This window comes from Pongo abelii, chromosome 8 (genome assembly GCF_028885655.2).
Source record: "Pongo abelii isolate AG06213 chromosome 8, NHGRI_mPonAbe1-v2.0_pri, whole genome shotgun sequence".
Lineage (NCBI taxonomy): Eukaryota > Metazoa > Chordata > Mammalia > Primates > Hominidae > Pongo > Pongo abelii.
The window spans coordinates 95,700,513-95,724,386 of NC_071993.2; the positions used below are offsets into that span (position 1 = coordinate 95,700,513).

At 38.6% G+C, this 23,874-nt stretch overlaps 1 protein-coding gene across 6 annotated transcripts in view; it reads left to right on the forward strand.

Annotated features, from left to right (window-relative positions):
- The window catches only part of STAMBPL1 (STAM binding protein like 1), a 137,468-nt gene that overhangs the window by 36,569 nt on the left and 77,025 nt on the right, over positions 1-23,874 (forward strand). For 4 of the 6 annotated variants that reach the window (XR_008510204.2, XM_024253099.3, XM_024253098.3 and 1 more), the window contains 6 exons: positions 285-380; positions 2,460-2,817; positions 3,894-4,018; positions 6,053-6,190; positions 10,638-10,750; positions 11,699-11,798. Coding sequence is in view for 5 of the 6 variants with exons in the window: in XM_024253099.3 (XP_024108867.3) it covers positions 285-380; positions 2,460-2,817; positions 3,894-4,018; positions 6,053-6,190; positions 10,638-10,750; positions 11,699-11,798 (930 nt within the window). In the remaining variant the exon portion in view is untranslated. 6 annotated transcript variants of the gene reach the window in all.

Consider the following 23,874-nt stretch of genomic DNA (forward strand, 5'->3'; position numbering starts at 1 on the left):
CCACAAAGTTCTAGCTATTTACATTTTATAGCATTGGGCTATAACAAAATGCTTATCTAATCAGTGGGGCCAATAAAGTTCTTACAAAAGGGATAATAGTGTTTCTTTCTTGCTGGAAAGTTATATTTTGGACCCATAAAAAAGATTTATTTTTCTGCCATCATCTTTGGTTACTCATGACTTTATTTGCAATACACCTACGAGCTGTTTTTCTTTCTCACCTGATGATCTGAAAGAGTGTATTGAAAATCCCACTAATCAATATGTATATATATTTTTAAAAGAAACTGAAGGAGATTGCATTCCCAAGGACAGATGAATTGAAAAACGACCTTCTAAAGAAATATAACGTAGAATACCAAGAATATTTGCAAAGCAAAGTAAGTTCAGTTGGTACATTTATTTCATGACTGTTTTATGTACAAATATTTTTTGAATTTCATTTTTATGTGATGAGTTTTTCAAATGTTTTGTGCATTTAAATTAAAAATTAAAGATGCAGTGATGTGAAACCAATAAAAAATTTATGCTGATATCCAGGTTAAGCTGTTGCACCAACAATGTGGTATTTCTATTTCCCTACAATATCTAACAAAGCAATGTGTTAGAAAACAGATTTCCTGCAGTGATTTAAGTAGAACTTTTTGATTAACTCTTGCCAATATAACCTTGAGCCAGATGGCTGCTCTTTTGCCAGACGAACAGCCAGTAGGAGGTAGGGAGAGCAGTATATGGTTTTTGATGTGCCTAATGATGTAGGCCTTAGAAATGTGAATTTGATTCTTAGAATGTTACAGTCAGTATTGCATTGAGATAGAATAACAGCTAACCTTGTGGTTGAAATGTAATCGTATCACCCAAAAGTTGTGGCTTCTGGATTGTTATTAATAAAGAGTGAACATTATGATAATGTCTGAGAGGCAGAAAGGCATTGGAAGAAGAAATTGGCCAGTGAGTGTATGGGATACTCACGTTCAACATAGCATCATTATAAATGTTATTTTGCTTTTTTGTTTGTGTTTTATTTGCTTTAGAGGTTACCACCTTCACTGACTCTAACTTCAGTTCAATCTCATCAGTTCTGAGAATGCTCATTGAGCTTTTTGACTTTCTATGGGCATAGGTGGAAGGCTGGCGTGAGTGGAGAGTTTTAACGAAGTGATAGAGGGAATGTTGAAATTGGAAATGTCCCTCAAGTGTGTATATTAATAATGTGACTTGAAATACGAAAGATAGAAATTATCTTGGAGGGTAAGACAAAGCAACAACAGCAAGGGAGACGAAAGCCCAGTTCAAGCTTTCCACAGTCAGCAATGTGTATGATCTTTCTCTTCATGATCTTCCTGGGAGGAACAGGCTCTGCAGCTGTTGCATGTTCTGCCTTTGATACCAGTCACTTCGTAGCCTACTGTAGTGTCCCATGTAGGACTCTCTGTGGGTTTAGAATAGCAGGACTGAGCCTAGGAGAGATGAACAGCAATGCCTGTGAGCCCTTGCTTCACCAGCATTAGCATCATTTGGAAGCTTGTTAGACATGCAGAATCTCAGGCCCCACCCCAGACCAGCTGAATCAGGATTTGCAACTGCAATTAGCCCCAGGGTGATTTGTATGCACCTGAATGTGCCACTATAAGCTGTGTCCCCCATGCTACCGCCATCTTACGGTAGCTCCCAAATCTAGTTTCTATCAAAATCACCTGAAAGGCTCATTAGTATTTCATATTATCACCTAATAAGCCTGGATATTTTGTTAGAACTGGAGAGCTTGGGACTCCTCATTTTTAGCAAAACTCTTCGTTAGTGGTGACAGAGAAGGTTGGAACACATTTTTATAACCATTTTTTAGTGATTCCTTCTTATCCATAAATTTCCAGCAGAGTATGAGTTCTAGAGTCAAATGCGAAAGGTTCTAGGGCAGCACTGTTCAATAGAACTCCCTGTGATGATGGAAGTGTTCTGTTTGACACTTTCCAATATGGTATCCACTAGCCACATGTGGCTGCTCGGTACTTAAATGTGACTAGTGTGCCTGAGGTACTGAATTTCTAATTTTGTTTAATTTTAATCAAGTTCAAATAACCACATGTGGCTAGTGGCCACTATATTAGAAGTGCAGTAGGGGTGAGATATTTTGTTTCATATGGTCTTGTTGGTCTGACTGAGCAAACAAACTTGACGTTGATTTTCCAGTATTTAAAAGCATAAGGGAATGAAGGGATCCTGATTGTCATGGCCTGTCTCTGGTAAAATATCGGTGGATTTAGAACTGCTATCTTAATCAGATCAAGGGGCTTTTGCCCTGATGTTATGTATTTCTCTCACTGTTCCCTGAGTGTCCCTGTGGGCATATCACAGTATCTAGCCTTTTCTCTGTCTGCTTGAAGACTGAAAATGTCTAATTCCAGTTCAATGTTTTTCCTTGGAAACTAACCTTCTCTTCTGGCTGTCACACTTTTTAGAACCAATATAAAGCTGAAATTCTCAAAAAACTGGAGCATCAGAGATTGATAGAGGCAGAAAGGAAGCGGATTGCTCAGATGCGCCAGCAGCAGCTAGAATCGGAGCAGTTTCTGTTTTTCGAAGATCAACTCAAGAAGCAAGAGTTAGCCCGAGGTCAAATGCGAAGTCAGCAGACCTCAGGGCTGTCAGAGCAGATTGATGGGAGCGCTTTGTCCTGCTTTTCCACACACCAGAACAATTCCTTGCTGAATGTATTTGCAGATCAACCTAATAAAAGTGATGCAACCAATTATGCTAGCCACTCTCCTCCTGTAAACAGGGCCTTAACGCCAGCTGCTACTCTAAGTGCTGTTCAGAGTAAGTGATGAAATGCACCCATGTGAGACACTGAGGCTCATCGGATGGAACCATATTTCTATAGCATCTGAGAGGGTCCTTCTCGTTTCATTATTAATTGTAGTAGGACCCCTGCATAATATGGTATGAATGACAGAATTAACCTTTCAATACTCTCTGGCTTTTACTATATATAACCTTAAAATTCAGGAAATATGATGCCCCCGATAGAGCAGAGACTCTATAATAAATGGGAAGTATTTTATCATTGAACAGAGATTTTAAATGAGAAGAATTTCAAGTACTTTTGTCTTCTATGTATTTTAACTAAGAGATACATACATCTTAAATACATCCATCTTTCTGGAGAGAAAAGGTGTGAGAAAATTGTTTATCCAGAACTTTGCTCAGCAATAAATGTTTATACTCAGTATGTTTAGCATCATCCTTGGACTGAGAGAATCTCATACACATAGATAATTAACCTCCAAATGGACTGTGTGTTTCCGCAAGAATTAGTGCTGCTCAGTGCTGCCAGATCAGTGCTGGCAAGTTTCCAAAATACAGAATTCTTCTTCGCAGACACTGTCAGATAGAATTTGTGTTCCCGTTTATTTGAAATGAGTGATAATAGGCAACCATTTTGAAAGTTACTTTACTGCTAATTGTTTACCAAAATGTTGTGCTTTTACTTACTGGTCACGAACTTTCGTAAAGATAGAAGTAACATGATAAACACAATATTTATCTATGTCTGATAGGATATGAGATGCATTCTATGCAGCCTATGCATTTAACCCTATATTTGCTTCATGCCAAAAGATAACATAACATGTAAATAGTTGACCCAAGGTACAAACATGTAAAAGTGCTTGTACCTTCTGATTTTGCTTATAAAATAATTTATATACATAATTTAATTTTACTTCTAGTTAATGTTTACTTCTAAGAGTTTTAAAATAAAATATGGAAAGTGGAACACCTGATACTTTTATTTTTGAAATTTATGTCCAACTGCAAGTGTTTGCCAATAACAATTTTGAAAGATGGGACGTATAGTTTGTTTTTCAGCCTTTTCTCCCTTTTTTGTTTCTTAGATTTAGTGGTTGAAGGACTGCGATGTGTAGTTTTGCCAAAAGATCTTTGCCACAAATTTCTGCAGCTGGCAGAATCTAATACAGTGAGAGGAATAGAAACCTGTGGAATACTCTGTGGAAAACTGGTATGATCTTTTTATGTATATAAATATATATATATATATATATCTGCATAGGATACTTTTAATAGTACTAGATTTCTTCTGATAAGTGGAACAGAATAAAACCATGCTAAGAGTTATCAATATTATGAAATTAACGTTACACAGATTAACTTTATAAAACTGTTGTCATTACTGGTGGAATGATCCTTTTAGAAAATAGATTGTAAAATTTCAGAGACACTATAAAAACTTGTCCTAAAGAATCAACCTATAAATTAAATCTTTGATTATAAAAATGGTGTGAAATATAGGTCTTCATATTTCCAAATCTATCAGGTTGCCAAATCAAATTTTCATTGCAATTGTTAGTTTCACATACATTCATATAATTAACTTCATCTGTGGCATGTATTATCTTGCTGTTCTTTTTCAGATACACGTGGAATAAAACTAGGATTTTGTTGTTTCCTTTAGTTTAAGGTAGTAGTTTCAACAAAAGCCTATAAGCACAGGACATACTTAATTATGGAAGATGTCATCATAAGTATGTGATGAAAGACAATGTCATAATAGAAGGGATGAAAGAGAGGAGATGCATTCAATTTCCTATCTACAACAAAGATAACGTTTCTTTGGACGTGTCCTTTCATAGTCTGTTTTGAGTACCAGTTTATATATCTGGGTCCAGGTATATTTTCAGTCCTCAAAATTTAGCTTAGGAACCTCTGCTTTATTGAATAATAATACATTGTATTCAGTACACAGGCTCCTGCTGCATTCCAGTGTTTTGTCATCACTTTCCCTCCGAGAGAGAGGAAGCCATTGGTGGCAGCACAGAAGAATGGGCATCTATAGTCGCCTCTGTTGCACTTAAGGGGACAGTGTGCTATTGAAGTATTCACCCCCACATCGTGTTGTATTCAGATTGATTGACTGATTCATTTGTGATTCATTCACTCCATTGTCAGACAAACATTTACCAAATATCTAAATGTGCCAGGCACTGTGCTGGTTATTAGCATTTGGTATCCTGCAACAGCCACGGTCCCTGCCTCATGATGCTTACGATGCTGTGAAGACCCAGACAGATGACTAATAATAAGTGGGGCTGAGTGCTGTCTGTGCAAGTGTAGGACATCATGGGAGTGTGTAACTGGGAAATCTAACCTTGTCTGAGGGGTTGAGAAGGGTTTCCCTGAGAAGTGATGTTTGAGCTAGGCCTGAAGAATACATAAAGGAGGAGGTTGGCTGGAGGGAAGAGTTGAAATCAGGGCAAAGGAGCAGTGCATAGTGTGCAGGAAAGCCCTAAGGCTAGAGAGAGGATGGTCCTCTGGATGGGAGAAAGGCCAGCCTGCCTGGGGGAAGACAGCCTCTCATTGCACAAACATCTGTTCCTTGAGGATCCCGTGGCACTTCACAACCCTCTTCCTCTCAACTCTTATCTTTTGCCTAAGGGGGGTAATTTGTTTTTTCCTTTCTCTTTATCTGATTGCAAATCCAAAACATTATCTTAATTACAGAAGATCCTAGTAAGTCCTCCCAATATTCCAAGAATGTCTTAAGTCTTGAAGTAACATTAAATATAATTAGTAAAACAGAAACAAAACCATCAACCTTTACAACCCTAAGAAATGCCTTTTGGTAACACCACAAAATTATTTAACTAGTATCTCCCCCTCCAAATAAATCCGTCCTTGTTTTGTTCAGTTTTTCCATTATAGATATATCAAGACATCATTTATTAACTAAACTTCCACAGACCAGCCTGGAATGCAAGTTCCTATTTCTGTTATGTTTTCTGTTGTGAAACTGGGTTTCAAGCTACAAACAACTGATTCTCAAAGTTTTGGCAAAGAATCCATTTTTACTGTTGGGACTTTGTATTTGAATTGGAAAGGGTGGTGTGTCCAGGTACAGGGAGGGATGATGTAAGTGGTCCCTGTACCTGGAAACACCCCCCTGGTGGGGGACTCTAGTCCTAAACATTTTGTTTCCTGTTCAGTTATTTTTTTTTTCTGTGAGATGCATGTCATTCTTTCTGCTATTGTTTTTTAGACACATAATGAATTTACTATTACCCATGTAATTGTGCCAAAGCAGTCTGCAGGACCAGACTATTGTGACGTGGAGAATGTAGAGGAATTATTCAATGTTCAGGATCAACATGATCTCCTCACTCTAGGATGGATCCATGTACGTTTGACCTTTTGGGTTTCAGTTTATTTTTGTGTGGCGTGCTATTTTCCTCCTTGAAAAAAAGTTTAGCTTCATTTAAATAGCTTCTTCTTTTTAATTTTTTCAAATGTAATAAATGTTATCATTTAAGTAGTGGTTCTCAAGCAAAGAGAAAAGAATAACAGATATTAAAAAAATAAAGGTCATCATATTATAGCATATTTTTCAGTGTTAGACTGTGCCTAAACCTGTCAAATCTGGATTTGGAGAACGTGTATCTTATGCTTTTTTGTATCATCTAAAGTTAAAAGACATAGAAAGAAAGAGAGTAACATTTGGAAATCAGTGATTTGTTTTAGATGATTTTACATAGCTTAGTGAAGGCTTAGCCAAATTGTTAACTGATTTGGCTAGACAACTGTTAGTGTGGGTCTAAATTAGATTATTTTAAGAAAATATCTGGAAATGTTTCTTTTAAACATGTGTTTGTATATATCAGCTACACTCCCTGACACTCCTCAGATAGGCAAACGATGTATGGATCACTGTACAAACAGCCACGTAGTAAGGCAAGAGGATAGGGCCCAAAACATTGAGTTCCAACATCCACCAGGCCATCATAGGAGCAAATCAAGTAGACATGAGGTTAAATCTTGGCTCTGGTAAGAATTCACTGTAGGAGCATTGGCAAGTTATTAAGAAATCCGAGCATCAGTTTTATCTTCCATAAAGTGGAGATCATAATAATTGACTTCACAGGATGTTTCATATTAAATGAGATACTATTGGTGAATTTCATAGCACATTTTTTGAAGGACTCAGAAAATCGTAACTGTTATAATTGGTGATAATAATCTATCCTTTCTAGCCATAGTGCAATCCAACTGAGGGAAATTTTTTCCATTCAGTCTTACATAAGCTGGATCTAGGATAATGTCTTGGTGTGTTTTTGCTGCTATAACAAAATGCCTGATACAGGATAATTTTAAAAGGACAGAAATTTATTTTGTCTGGTCTTGGAAACTGGGAAGTCCAAGATCAAGGCACCAGCATTGATGTCTAGTGAGGGCTGCTCTCAGCTTCCACGAGTAGCCTTCACTAAACACCTACGGCACCTTGTTGCTGTGTCCCCACAGGGTGGAAGGCAGAAGGGCAAGAGAGCACTCCCTTCAACCTTGAGCCCTTTCACAAGGGTCTTAATACCATTCACTAGAGTGGAGCCCTCATGATTAATCACCTCCCAAAGACCACACTTCTTAATACTGTTGCATTGAGGATTAAGTTTCATCATGAATATTGGTGGAGACCCCACCATTCAGACCATAGCAGGTTAGGATAAGCCATCCCACTGAGATGGGATACTGGCCAAGAAAATTTCCAGGACACATTCTGGGGACCTCCAAGTGCCCTTGAGGAATGATACATGATCATTTTGTATTTTACTTGCTTTATAGAGAAGCACTGGGGAGCAGCACGCACGCGCACACACACACACACACACACACACTTCCTAAGCATTTGGTATTATGCAGTTCTGGAGGGTACAGGAGACTTTAGTCCCAACTCTTCTTGTAAATTGCTATGTGCTATCAGTTAGGACTTCGAGCCTCGTTTCCAGATTCCCTCATTGACTGAGTGAGGCTAATGAATACCTTCTCTCCTCACTGGATTTCTGTGAACAGGAAACAAGATACCAGGTGTGAAAGCTCTTTGAAAAGTATAAACTGCCTCTCAAATGCAAGAAATTATTTATAATGAAGAGTTTGTAAAACTCTTCATATGTCTATTTGTGTTACTTAGCAGTAAGTAATATGCATTATAGTTTGCCTGGAAATTGCTATATTATTTAGCTTAACATGATTTCTGTAAAAAGAATGCCTTATTTAGCTTAACATGATTTCTGTAACAAGAATGCATTTTAAAGCAAAACAAATTCTAGCAAGAATGACAGTCCATTAAATTATGCATTTACATTGACAAGTCAATGTTAATCTAACAAAACATTTTCCAAATTAGAAACAAAAATTTTCCCCTTATGACCTACTGTGGACATAATGCATGCAATTATGAAGGTAAGTTTTTTAATAAGTTTAGCATAATTCTTGAATTCTAGGACTTTTTGTTAAACTCATTTCACCATATCAAATTATTGTGGTTGGATGAAAATACAAAAATGTTACATTTCTAAACCTCAGTGATTGTAATGACTTTTCATGATGGTTTTTATTAAGTATAATAATAGCAACAAATTCCAGAGCTGGCTTTTTTCAAATACAAATTAGTCATAGGAACAAAAGGTCTGAAACATAGTCAGACAGACATGTATTTGACTTTAGACGTTTTGGTTTAACTAGTTTTATGAGCATCAGCAAGTTACTCACTTTCCTGCTTACCTCAGTTTCCTCATCTGCAAAATGGGGATAATAATAGCACTTATCTTGTTGCTGTGAGAATTCAATGATATGACTCATGGAAAGTGATTAGTTCACATTATACAGTTGCAATAAATGGCATCTGCTGCCATTGTTATCATCATCATCATCATTTTCATTTCTGTAGAGTGAGGGAATGGGAGCCTCATTCTCCCATGGGAAAACTGTCCTAATTGGAATAGACATAATTCCTTTTGGTAGAAATGAAGGACTCAGGTCATGTGGTGTGCATTCCGTGTGGAAATAAATTGACAAGCAGAGTGATTTGTCTGCTTAATAACCTGCTTGCTGCCTCCACAGCACTATAGTTTCTTTGAACAATTTTTAATTTCTCACAAAGACATAGAAGGCTCTATTTTACAAAGAGAAGGTATTTCTTATAAGATAACAGGCTGTCAGATACTCCCACTCATACCCGCTACTGAAGATTTGCATTTTAAAAGTTAGGATAATTTCCATTCCTTTGTTGATCTAAGTTTTTATATACCAAGTGTTATTTTTTCCTTGCAGAACATGTATCTTTCTGTAAATCATCATCTGATTTTACCTTCATTCTATTAAAGCAGAAAAAAAACATTGTCTTGCCTTTTTTTTTTCAAGACAGGGTCTTGCTCTGTTGTCCAGGCTGGAGTGCGGTAGAGTGATCACAGCTCACTGCAGCCTCAACCTCCCTGGCTCAAGCACTCCTCTCACCTCAGCCCCCTCAAGTAGTTGAGACTACAGGCACATGCCACCATGCCTAGCTAATTAAAAAAACTTTTTTTTTGTTTGTTTCGGAGAGATGGAGTCTACCTATATTGTCCAGGCTGGTCTTGAACTCTTGGGCTCAACTGATCCTCTCACCTTGGCCACCCAAAGTGTTGGGATTACAGGCATGAGCCAGTATGCCTGGCCTAAAAATAGTTTTAAAATCTTACATTTCTTTAATAGAATATAGTTTTGTGTAAAGGCATTTAGCTGCTACTATGGCTCTGTGCCTTTTAGTTAATAAAGACATTAACATAACAACAGCAATAACAACAGCTAATGACTTTTATTTCTATGTGCTAAGCACTGTTCCAAGAATTTTAATGGACTGTCCTATTTGATCTTCATAACAATCCCATGCAGAAAATATTATCCCAATTTTACAGACGATGAAATGGGCAAGAGAAGATTAAGAAATCTTCAGTGTCATATAGCTAGTGAGTAATGGAGTCAGGACCTAGACAGTGGTGCCAAGAATCTTTGTTTCATGATTAAAATAGTCACGTTCTTTTTTCCAAGAGTAATTAGGGTTTAATATGAATTTATAAAATAACTAGGCGTGCATTTATTTTTTATATTCAAATATGAACCTCCGATTGGCCATGCATAAACACGTTTGTATGTAGCCAGAAACTTGGCAGATTTCTTGTAATTTATAATCCCCCTTTTTTTCTCCCCATGTATTTAGTTGCTATGCAAGATTAGTTCCAAATACCTTCAACAACTTGGAGTCTCCCATTCTCCCATTTATAGGAAATGGCAGTCCACAAAAGGATACACAGCACATGTGGTCTATTTAGCGAACACTTTCTTTTAATGTTCATAATGTTGTATATATGTATCTTGTGCCCAGGGTTTCCAATAACAGCTCTGCTCCTTACCAGCTGTGTGACCACAGGCATGTTATGTAACCTCCCTTAGTTATGGGATCCTTGTATGTAAAATTGAGATAATAAAATAAGTATCTCATAAATGAGTTGTGATAATTATATGAGAATCTATTTAAAGCCCCTAGCAAATTAATTTGCAGCTTTTTCTTTCCCAAAAAGAAGGAAGTACACTAACACTTCTAGGAGCCTCTTCTCAAAGTCATAGTTATTTCAAAATAACAAATAATTGGCATAAAGGGAAGGATTATGTCAGCAAAACCTTTTCAAAAATCCTTATTTGATTAATGATGGTAAAAAAAAACAAAAAAACAAAAAAACAGAGTTTTCTATTAAAGTAGGCTATGGCCTTGGCTAAGACAGCTATCCTAGTAAGATAATCTTATTTTCTGTTTATAGACACATCCCACTCAAACTGCATTTTTATCCAGCGTTGATCTTCACACTCACTGTTCCTATCAACTCATGTTGCCAGAGGCCATTGCCATTGTTTGCTCACCAAAGCATAAAGAGTAAGTGTAACTCTTCAGGGGAGACCAAAGAAGGCTTTACCCAGGGCTGCTGGGTTCCTGTGTGTCCAGACACCAGGTTGTGGTACTTGGACTGGCAAGCACACAACGCCCTCGGGAAAAAGAGATGGGTAGTAGTCAGCTGCCATAGACCTATAGCTCTGCAGTTTAAGGTCCTTTCAGTGGCAGAATTACTGATTTTCTTTCTTCAGTTAGCGTGACCTTGAAGTGAATAACATTTAAGAAAGATGCTATCCCAGTTAGCCTTTTCAGGACTTATTTCTACTATATTATATTCTGCCATAAGAAATGTTCTAGCCTTAGCTGAGAAAAAAACCTTTCTAGCTTTGGGGGACAATGATTATTTCAGAGTAGTTATGAGCATGGGAATCAAACAAACATATTGAAATCCTGGCTCCACCCGTCAAGTGGTGTGTTAGGCAGGATAGTTGACCACTGTGGGCCTCTGCCTCTTCATCCCTGATACCTACCCATCAGGGATGGATGTAAAGATGAAATTAGATAATAGTTTATGTACAGTGCTTAGCATAGTAGTGCCTGGTACCACAGCAGGCACTCAATACATATTTGCTATTGCTGTAATCTGTATTAACATTATTAGAAGAATTCAAAATATCTGCCACTTGTTAATTTCCTCTCATGAGACTCTCTGGTGGGGCTTTGGCCTTTCCTCTGGGGTCACACACAATAGCTTCTTTGCCTTGTCCCCTTAACGGTCCTGCAGGCTCTTAGCAGCAGCATTGCCTCCTCCTGGGTTTCTCTCCTCTGGGCCAGTCATTGGTTTAAAAAAAAAAAATCACTATGGGATTCCTAGTTTGTGATTTCTCAATCTCACCTGAGGAATATGTATGTGTGTGCTGTTCAAATAAAGCATCTGGAATGCCCAAATGATCCTTAATTTTTCTACTTTGTTTTTACTCTGAAATTTAGCACTGGCATCTTCAGGCTCACCAATGCTGGCATGCTTGAGGTTTCTGCTTGTAAAAAAAAGGGCTTTCATCCACACACCAAGGAGCCCAGGCTGTTCAGTGTGAGTACATCATATTATTTTTCCGGATATTCCTTGTTCACTGCCCCCCCAACCTGTTTTTAAATAAATAGTAGCAGTCTAATATAAGATAAAATACTGCACTGCTTAGTTTGGAGTTTTATCTCAGAAAATTAATCTATCTGTATACTTAATTTCTGATTTATTCTCAAAATAATTGTATTTACAAGGAAACATCAATATTTCTGTAGCAGAATTAATGGTGCACAAAGTTACCTTTCCACTTATATATATGTATGATATTTAAAAGTTTTCTTCAGAGTCCAAATAAGTAAACAATTATCATAGAAAATGACATTTAAAATGTTGCATGAATTCTTTCTGCTTGATATGGCCAAATTAGTTTTTTCATAGCAATTGGATTGAAACCACGATCATACTTCTTGATTACCTTTGCAGAGTCCAAAAGAAACATTTGACTACGCCTTTTTTTTTTTTCTAATTTTCTTGGAGGTTCTGTGGCTATAACATCAGAGAATATTATATTGAAGTTAGAATTTACTTAAAATGAAAATCATTTGGCAACCCCTGTGAATATTTTTGTTGTTGTTGAAAATGAATAAATGTGATTGTATTTGCTCTGATTGGAAATATTTTAAAAATCAGGAACAATTTAAAATTAGGAAATCTATACTCCCTCCCTAAAGAAAATCATATGGTAAACATTATGGTGAAATCAAACATATGGTAAAACCAGTTTTTTCTTTCCTAGATATGCAAACATGTGTTGGTAAAAGACATAAAAATAATTGTGTTGGATCTGAGGTGATATGTTCTGAATGTAAGCACCATCAACATCAGACACCTACTCATGGACATGTGGTTGCCGGATTTTCTTAAGATGTTTCCAGAAATGACTGATATTTTATATTTATACATTTTAGATGACAAAGCTTGATATTTATTGCTGTTGCACATTTTGAAGTTTTCTTTTTGGGTTGCTCTGTGTCAAGAGAGGTTACATGGTATTAAATTGGTACCTAATAATGTACCCAAATACTATGGCCAGATAATAAATTGTGCTGCAAACAACATGTCTGGTATTTATAGAGGTCTCTGCATACATTTTTAAAGCTTTAGATGATTTGCTATATTTTTTATTCATGTAAAATGTAATTCCAAATAAGAAATTCTGAGTGTATGTAGTCTCCAACGCAGACCATCTGTTTCTGAAACCTTCCCCTGAGGTAGGTGAACAGCTTCCATGTGTAGATGAAATATGGCTGCCATTGATAAAGCTTGTTCTGTGTTTTCAGTGTCATGAAATCCCAGGCTCAGAGAGATATCTCTGCAGTGAATCATTGTGTAAGATACAAGAACAACAGGCTTCTATTCAGGGATCAGGTGTCAGAGGGCCTGGGATAGCAGACAATTCATTAATTTGATTTAGAAGACTAAAAGTAGAGAAGCTTGAGAGAGGATTTTTTAAAAAAAGACTCAGATAAAAGTACAAAGCCTGTTACTGTGAAAATGAACAGGGGTGATAGGAAGAAGAAATGAGACATAAGAAATAACTGATAATTCTTAGTCAAAAAGAATGAATCAGAAAATAATTTGGAAAGTTTTGTCATTAAAGGTATTTCTATATAAATTAGTCCCCAGAGAATGAGAACCAAGTAAGTTTGAAACTGAATAGGGTGACATAAATATAATGTTTTACTAAAGCTTGAAATGGCATTTGTGGCTATTACCTAGATAGTACAAGCATTTATCTGGATAAAAAGAGACAGATTAAATAGAAGGAATGAGAAACTTGGATACTCTGTTAGCAAGTTGAATTGGTAGGAAAAACCTGAGGATGGAAACAGTGTGGAGAAATCTTAGCTGCAGATACACAGAGGGCAGAATGGAAGTGATATTGTTGAGTTCTTTGAGAATAGGTCCTTCGGGACACTGAAGACTAGTTCTGCAGGTGAAATCTTTATCTTGGAAGACATCGTTCCCAGGCAGGTTGGGAAATCCTGGGCTGACAGCCCTTTCCTTGATCGAGAAACTTGTGATCACTTCTTGGTCTCCCTTCTCACCCTTTAGGACCTTACCTTACTCTAGTCTAGCTTTCTTCTTTTTTTCTTTTCAACGTTTAAGTTTCCTTCTCCAGCCATCTCTCCCTGGATCTCCACGACTTTTCAACAGGGCCAAACTAATCCTATGAAACCTTCTGTCTTCCCAATGTCTTCTGTGCCAGCCACAGCCCTCTCTGCCTTTGCTTTCCTCATGACATTGTATCTGAGTTGCCTAAACAACTCATGTTTCCATGTACTAGCTTCTACTGCTTAGTTCAATGATTTCCATATTCCAGAGTGGTATTTCCTGTATTCTGTGCTTGGATGGGTTAACATCTGATATGGTTTGTCTGTGTCCCCACCCAAATCTCATCTTAAATCATGGTAGGAGGGACCTGGTGGGAGGTAATTGAATCATTGGGGTGGTTACCTCCATGCTGTTCTCATGATAGTGAGTGAGTTCTCAGGATATCTGATGGTTTCATAAGCGGCTTTTTCCCTTTTGCTCAGCACTTCTTCTTGCCATTATGTGAAGAAGGACGTGTTTTGCTTCCCTTTCTGCAATGATTTTAAGTTTCTTGAGGCCTCCCCAGCAATGCAGAACTGTGAGTCAATTAAACCTCTTTCCTTTAGAAGTTACTCAGCCTTGGTGAGTTCTTTATAGTAGCATGAGAATGGACTAATACAACATCCCTCCCTGCTTGTCTAGTCCTCAATTCTGGTATCATGTCACCTGAATTCTGTTCCTGTTCTCATTTATACAGAACCATCTACTATGGGCATGTCAGTGGCTTGTTTCTGTTTCATGGAATCTTCTAGCTATGGAGAGCTTAGGTCTCAGACTTCAGAAGTAGAGCTTGGCTTGCCTTGTGCATGAAGACTTTAGTCTATGGCCACCAATAGTTAAGAGCAGATTAACTCTGCAAGGCTGGCTCCATAGACACCTCACTTTTTCCTGAGTGGTGCTGTCCTCAGTGTCTTAACACTTAAACACACCATGATATTCTGATATACTTGATCAAAGGAAAATGCTATATACTTTATTCAAGTAAAAATAATTGTTGGGACAATGGATAGTTGAGAAATGAGTGAGATCCTCTGTATAGAATTAAAAATTGTAGTAATACACTAAAAGGATGTAAAATGAGAGTTGTCCGATGAAAAAGCTATGGACATTGAATGGTGCCTAAAGATAGAAAGGACTCAGTTGAGAGCCAAGAACATTTAGCATCTTAGATTTCCAGAAAGACTAGAAAGAGAAGCTATGAGTATGCAAAACCATTATGTCCCTTCTGAATAGCAAATTAGAAAAGAACTCATTTTCACTAAGAAAGTATATTGTATTTCCTAAATAAAGGAGACATTCTTGGCACTTTTTTTGTAGTTTTTTTGTAGGTTTTTTTTTTTTTTTTTTTTTTTGGCCAAGTACAAACCAAATTAACCAGGATCTCACAGAGTGGAACTGTTGGAGGCGGCAAACCAGAGCCTGACTTTGGCTGGCAGAATGAGGCCCTGGGGCTGTGTCTGAAAGAAGAACCAACAGAAATGTGACCACATCACTAAGTAAAGGACTGGTCACGAGGCAGAGACCCTGTTAACCAACCTGGAGATGCCACTACACACACATGTGCATGAGCACTAGTGTTCATTGGATAAGCTATCTATGGAAGGTCTCTTTCACAACAGGCAGACAGCACCTTCTCTTTTTTTGAGACAAGGTCTCATACTGTCGCCCAGGCTGGAGTGTAAAGGCACAATCATGGGTCACCGCAGCCTTGATCTCCTAGGCTCAAGTGATCCTCCCATCTCAGCCTGCTGAGTAGCTGGGACTACAGGCACTCACCACCACACTTGGCTATTTTTTTTTTCTATTTTGTAGAAATAGGGTCTTGCTGTGTTGCTAGGGCAGGAGATCGTTCTTTTGAATATGAGTCAGTTCCAAAGCTCCATTTGCCACATCCTAAGGCAAAGATGGTTCTTCATTTCTTTTCAGATTTGTGTTTCTGTAGGAAAAAAAATGAAACAATTAAGAACTTCCTTTGATTTTCAATGCTAGTCGGTTTGCACACAGTGCCTGACACCTCATATGTATTTGTTGTAGGCTGAATTGTGTCCCTCAAATTCATGTGTTGAGGTCCTTAACCCCCCAGTACCTCAGAATACGACTGAGTTTGGAGACAGGGTCTTTACATAAATAATTAAGTTAAAATGAGGCTAGTAGAACGGGCATTAATCCAGTATGAGTTGTGTCCTTATAATTAGAGATTAGGACAGACATGCACAGAAGGAAGACCGTGGGAAAACATAGAAAGAAGACTGCCATCTACAAGCCAAAGAGAGAGAGATCTCAGAAGAAACCAATCCTGCCAAAACCTAGATCTCAGACTTCCAGCCTCCGGAACTGTGAGAAAATAATTTTCTGTTATTTAAGCCATCCGGTCTGTGGTATTCTGTTTGGCAGCCCTCACAAACTAATGTAGTACCCGATAAATATTTGCTGAAGTTGTTTGTTTCCCTTTTTCTTACAGACTGAATTGGAAATGGCTTTCTTTGTTGTCATGCAGGACAGAAATCATTCTTTCCATAGACCTTGTCAGTTGTAGAAGAGCAAAGCAGAATGTTTGTGGATTATTTTCAGCTACTCAAATTGTTCCTAGTTTCTTTTTAGTAGGATTTTGCTTGTGGAAATTTGACATTTTATTTGAGGCCACACTGATTGACTTCTGTTTTCTCCCAATTCATTTCACATTGCAGCCACATCAACTGTGTTGGAGACTGTGTTATTACAATGATTTGACCTTAGATTGAGGTTTCTGTTGCAAAACCAGCCTAGGAGGTCCTAAATGTGGAAAGCAGATGTTTCTCTTCTGGCATGTCTTGCAGAATTATCTGGCAAGAGAATATCTTCTGTGAAGAGAATGCTTGAGAAATGTCATGCATTTGGCAATGATTAAGAAAGAAAGGTGAACCTTCAACTCTTTGCTCTTAAAAGAATTTGGCTTGTTATTTATTGGGAAGACAACTAAGATGCAAAGAGCTTTTCTGCTCCTTTAAGAAATTTGTTTTCTTTTCTACTCTTTTGTTCTTCATAAGGCCAGAATATATTTTCTCGGGGACAGCTGACGAAAACATGATTTAGTGGCTCTTAGAGATTTAGCATGCTGATGTCCAAGAAGACGTTATTGTTTTTTAAGTTATCAAAAGGCAGGTCTTCATTTGGACTGCTAGAACAAAAATACCATAAACTGGGTGACTTAAACAACACTGTATTTCTGTCTCCCAGTTCTGGTGGCTGGAATTTGATACCTGGGTGCCAGCACAGTCCAGTTCTTGATGAGGACTCCCTTCCTTATTTGCAGATGGCTGCCTTCTTGCCCTACCCTCAAATGGGGGGAGAGAAATCATCTCTCTCATGTCTCTGCTTATAAGGACACAAATCCCATCACGAGGGCCTGACCCTACCTTCATTACCTAATTATCTCCCAATGCCCAACGACCCCACCTCCAAATATCGTCACAGCGAGGATGAGGTTTCAGCATATTAATGGCGGGGGCACCACCATTCAGTCCATAACTAGGCAAGTGCCAACTAGCTAGTTTCTTGTCTTTTTTCAGTGCCATATGGAGGCTCTGCTGTACATCTTCTGAGATCCCATAGTTACTATATTAAAAAGTACCATTCCGATGAGAATGTGAATAGCTTTTATTATATTACCTCTGATCTGGTGTGAAGATGCCTTCAAATAGATTTAAGAAATTACTCATTAAAAGGATATTTTTCAAAAGGAATTGCCAGTTGATTAAATCATACTAGGTATTAAATTTTACCTCATGGAAGAACAAACTTGTTTGACAAAAAAAATTTCTTAATTAAAGCCATATATTTTCATATTAGTAATGTTGGTATATAATTATAATATTTTAAATTTTATAATGTTTTTATAATTAAAGGACTTAGTAAAATCCATATCCTGTATACGTTTGAATAACCAGAGAAATGGAAAAGGGAAAGAAAATCCAGGGAAGGGAATATTATTTAGAAAGGAAGCCTGTGATACTCTTAAGGTCTGTCACTACAGCTTGCTGGATTTCAGGATGGGAATAGGAGATGCAGAAGACTAGAGAGGAAAAAACAGAGGAGGACTCTGGGGGAGGGAAGGTAGATTAAGAGCATTGCAGACTGGCTTTATTTAATTTGTTTGTTTGAAGTAAATGCCTTGACATTATCTGGATGACAAGACATTCTAAAACCAAATGGAGATAATCAGATTTTTTTTTCTCAATCAAGGAGGATTACCTGTGCTTCTCTATCAGGTAAACAAGAGATGGCAGTGAAAAATTACGGTTGTTTACATGAATTAGTCATTGTCTCACTGGGTCCCAGATGTACCAATGGAATGCATGGTGAATTCATATTCTTGAGCCTGAAGAGGAGATTTAAAAATTCTCCTCTGTACTTTCTCCAAGAGAAAAAGGCATTTACAGATTGATTTAAAAAGAAAAAAAGCTCAATTATGTTTCCTTCTAATATAAAGGCTGACAGACAAGGAAAGCAAAGCAAGCAACTAGAAGACGTTTGCTCTGCTCTTGACTTTGGGAAAGACCACGGGCAAATTATATCACTTTTAGAGAATTTAATTTCCTTACCTACAGAAATAAGGCATGTGAATCAACTGATTCAGCAGGCTCTCTTCAGCAATAAAATTTTGTACTTATCAAGGTTCTTTCCAAGGCAGTATGTTTATTTTTAAAAAATAACTTATTGAAGCTCAATTGGCATAACTTAAAATTAACCATTAATGTGAACAATTTAGTGGCATTTAGCACATTCAGTGTTGTGCAACCACCATCCCTATCTAGTTCCAAAAGATTTCTGTCACTCCAGAGTAAAACCTCTTGTCCACTGTACTAGTCTGTTTTCACCCTGCTAATAGAGACATATCCGAGACTGGGTAATTTATAAAGAAAAAGAGGTTTAATGGACTCACAGTTCCACTTGGCTGGGGAGGTCTCACAATCGTGATGGAAGACGAAAGGCATGTTTTACATGGCAGCAGAGAAGAGAGAATGAGAACCAAGTGAAAGGGGTTTCCCCTTATAAAGCTATCAGATCTCGTGAGACTTATTCACTACCACGAGAACAATATGGGGGAACCACCCCCATGATTCGGTTATCTCCCACTGGGTCCCTTCCACAACATGTGGGAATTATGGGAGCTACAATTCAAGATGAGATTTGGGACACAGGCAAACCATATCACCCACTAAGCATTTTCTCCCCTTCCCTCCCTCTCCCCCCAGCTCCTAGCAACTGCCAATCTGCATTCTATATGGATCCATCTATTTTGGATATTTCACACAAGTAGAATTGTACAATATGTGAGCTGTTGCATCTGGCTTCTTTCACTTAGTGTATCATTTTGAAGGTTTATCCATGTTGTAGTATGTATCAGTCCTTTATTCATCTTTATGGAATAACATTCCATTTATGTGTATACCACATTTTGTTTATTCGTCCATTGATGGACATTGATGGACATCCATTGATGGATATTGATGACATTTTGTTTATTCGTCCATTAATGGACACAATAACCAAAAAGACATTTCCTTTTGGTTATTGTGAGTAGTAGTGCTATAAACATGCATGTGCATGCATTTGTTTGAGTACCTGTTTCAATTCTTCTGGATCTATATCTAGAAGTGGAATTGCAGGGTTATCTGGTAACTCTAGGCTTAGGTTTTTGAGAGACCTCCAAACTGTTTTTCACAACAGCTCTACCATGTTATATTCCCAACAGCAACATATAAGGTATCTCATTTCTCTACATCCTATTACAGCCATCCTAGTAAGTGTAAAGTAGCATCTCATTCTCCTTTTGACAGAGCAGTATGTGATCAGCTTAATTCCTCTAAAGTCAAATTTTAATAGTAAAATAAAGTTGATAATGAAGATGTCTGAGGCCTCCAGAATTCACTCACTCCAGTCACTCTCTTAGTGTTGTGGGACACCAGTCCTGAGTCTTTATCAAGGTCACTAGCACCATGTTTAGAGGGAGAATTTATTTTTATCAAGGATAGTCAGGTCAGCTGTTTCAGCTGGGTAGGATTAGAAATACAAGAGAGAGCAACCAACAAAAGGCACTAGTCATAGCACTTTAGAATACTACTCTTGCTTTCCATCAAAGTCAGTGGTTTAAGCATTCATAAGGAAGAATACTATGTTGAGGCATCTCTCTGAAATCACAGACTTTTTTAAATCTTAAGAGCAAGAGCTCATTCTAAATTTGAAAAATAGAATTTACTTGTTTAATATATTTTTGCCTGAGTAGGTGATGTCATTTTTTTTTTTTTAAGGAAGGCCTGAAGTCACATGATTTTAGGTCATTTTGTAGGGAATTTCAGGTTGTGGCATATGCAGAGAGGTCTTAAAGGAGGAAAAATAATTGATTCAATGAAGGACAGAGGACTAGGCTCAAAACTAAATGTGGAGGGAAAGAAACAGAAGGCAAGAACTAAGAAGAGTATAAAAAGAACATCTTTTGGTGTGGTGTGTCTGCAGTACCACATACTTTTCTCCATGGATAAGGAAATCTACTTAAGGACCCCTGAGTATTAGGCCTCTGGAAAACTGTCATTAACCTCACGATATGGAAGCCTGTTCATCATCAGTTTTCCTTGAGGATAGCATTGTTTCAAACCCAGACAAATAGTAATCATTTTTATTCCCTTTAGCCCAGAAGGGGCTAGAAATTGCTCTAAGGAGGACATTCTGGGAGAGCTACAGCTTCCATGAATAAATTAGACTGAGAGGTGGCGATGTTTGCATGTTCATTTCCCAGATGTGAGATGAATAATTTAACCTGAAAGGCGAACTGCTCAGGAAAAGCAATAATTTAACCTGAAAGGTGAAATGCTTAGGAAAAGCAGATGGTCCAGAGATGCCTTACTTCTCATTCAACATTGCCTCCATTGTTTGAAATTGGCGTCTGATTTTTTTCATAGAAAAAATGTTATGAATATTACTTTGGAAAATCGTAGTGAAGTCATGGTCACACTTGTGTGTGTGGTCCAGTTCTTTGGGGTTCTCTTTTTCCCAGGTATGCAGCATTCTTACATCTCTGGGCCTCTGCTTGGAACACGTCCCATGCAGGTCCTACTTCCCCTTCCCAAACCTCAACCCCCTCTAGCCCCCAGCCCTTTTTTTGTCTACTCAATTCTTACTCTTCAAGCTTCTGCTTAAGCACTATCTTCTCAGGGAGGCAGCCTCTCCTGAGCCCCTGGCTTAAGTTAGAGCCCATGGCTATAAAGGCCAGTACCCCATATAATTCTTCTTTTGAACCCCTTACAATGTGCCCAACTGCTTATTTAGTGCGCATCTTCCTCACTCAGCTGCAGGTTCCATCCAGGCAGAACCTTGCCTAGTTCTATTTCCTTGACACTGCTCTCTGTCCTAGCTCATAGTGCTCTTCAGACATTACTTAAGTTGACTCTGCTCTCCCAGGAATAAACATTACTTCATACTCTGGTAAGGAAGAACCCTATCTCAGGCTGCCTCATTTTCTCTCCTTCTCTTTTTTTTTTTTTTTGGCTGTCTCTTTCTGAATAAGCTGAGCTGCACCTGCAGCAATGGCTTCTGGTTGCCTGCGACTGTGTGTTGGTCTAGACAGCCTCTTCCCTAACTACAGTCAGACGTTCTTCTCCAGGCTGTTCTGTGTTAGAAATTCTTCTAAAGAGAATTTCCTAGCTGCACAAATGATACCACATTAACAACAGAGGATTATTATTATTATTATTATTATTTTGAGGCGGAGTTCCACTCCTTTTTGCCCAGACTGGAGTGCAATGATGCGATCTTGGCTCACTGCAACCCCTGTCCCCGCATTTCAAGCAATTCTCCTGCCTCAGACTCCTGAGTAGCTGGGATTACAAGTGCGTGCGTGCCACCACGCTTAGCTAATTATATATTTTTAGTAGAGATGGGGTTTCACTTTTTTGGCCAGGCTGGTCTTGAACTCCTGACCTCAAGTGATCCGCCTGCCTCGGCCTCCCAAGACAACAGAGGATTATTTTTAAGTAAATAATGCCTCTTCCCACACATCTGCTCACAGTAATGGCTGCATGATGTGAATTAATGTCATTAGAAACCCATGCTGTCCTCCAGAGTTGCAAAAGCCTGTCATGGGAAAATTCTGTAGTCATAGAAGGATGTTCCCCTCCTTTGAGAGTCTGGTTTGCTATTGTTAGAGGAGAGAAGAGGATTCAGAAGGCTGCCAAACCTGTATGTTGCTGGTTTTATCTCCTCTGGAGATTGGTGTGACGTTCATGAAGGGGACTCAGCCACCTGTGCAAAGCCCAGCCCTTTAAGTCACTGGGCATCTCGTGGAATCAGGGCATGAATTACTGATCAATGACTGGGAGGAGGGTGCTTAGGCACTGCAGTTGAGTGGCTCACAAGGAGCGAACATTTCACTAATGCATATTCAGTGGGTGGTTCTGGTTTGCCTGATTTTTGCCTCTGGGCATGGTTGTTTCAGCCTGAGAGGCTGTTCCAAGAATGTTTCTTTACTAGAGAGCTCATGCCGCCTGGTGGTAAATATGAAGTACAGCAGTGCAACAGACCAGTTTTACTCCAAGGAAACCCTGTAGAGATGACAGCAATGGTTGGTGATTTCTGCCTCAATTATGAAAGTGATCTGATGGCAAGTATCTGCACACTAATCTTTAAGTTTAAATCTAGTGGCTATGAAGTGCCCCTGCCTGGCAAACATGAATTTGCAGCTGGAAGATTTCCCTGGATCATATTCCAGTGGTTCTTAAATTTTGATGTACATAAGAATCACCAGGGAAATCTGATTGAAGTTCAGGTTTCCAGCTTCAGCTCCAGAGATTCTAGCTCAGCGGGTGTTAGATGTGACCCAGGACTCTACCCATTTAAAATGAGCGTCCGATGAGGTTGGTCCGTGTAGCCTATTCTTTGGGAAATGCTGGCCTAATGGCTAAAAATATGAATTGGAAACCAAGCACAAGAAGGAGCAAGCTGATACTTCTGCCAGCAGCATGACATTGGGCTGCTGCTAGCCTCAGTTACTCTTCTGTAAAAAGGCAGTAATGGCCAGGTGCTGTGCCTCACGCATGTAATCCCAGCACTTTAGGAGGCCAAAGCGGGAGGATCGTTTGAGCCCAGGAGTTCAAGACCAGCCTGGGCAACATGGCAAGATCCCATCTCTATATATTTTTTTTAAGTCAGGCCAAATTCATAGGGCTGTTGTAGGAGAAAATGAGATCCTAATATAGAGAGCTTGATTCAGGCTCTGGTCATGGTGGGCACCAGTACATCCCAGCTCTTATTATTTGTAGTATTAATCCTAATTATCTGCAAGTTACAGGGCCAGAGAAGACTAGGGGAGTTCGGGTTTTCTAGACCAAACAGACACTCAGTCCTGGGCCTGGAGGTCTCTGCAGTGAGGTGCTGCCACAGACAGAGCCACCTTCACTCCTCAGGACAACCAGTGGCTGCCGACACACACTATGCACTGGAGGGCAAGCAGCTCCCAGCTTGGGAGCAACTGAGGATGGTGAACAGCCTGGGTAAGGAGTGCTCTGAGGCTAAGACCCTGAATGGCAGGGTCGGTATTTTTTTATATCTTTGTGCCTCTCAGGCCAAATGGAAGTTGGTAGCTCTCCTATCCAATTGCATTTCTAGAGCAATCTCTGTCTCCTCATCTATAAAGTGGGCTGATAGTAATACTTCCCCAGATAGTTGTGAAGAACAGCTGAGAGATGATATGTGTAAAATCCTTACCTGATGATTGATGCTAATAGTCCTTGGAAAGTATTGTTCTCTCTCTCATTCCTTCTGGCGTGAATATATCCATAGTATCCTTTTCAAAGACAGATAGATCAAGAGAAGGGAAACAGATGGTCTAGATGTGTAGTGATATTTTAAGGCAGTGTTTCTCAACGTTTTTTAAAAAATCCATGTTTCCCTCAATAAACATAAAAGTCAGACCACCTGTTTCTATATGTATATATGTATGTGTATATATATATAT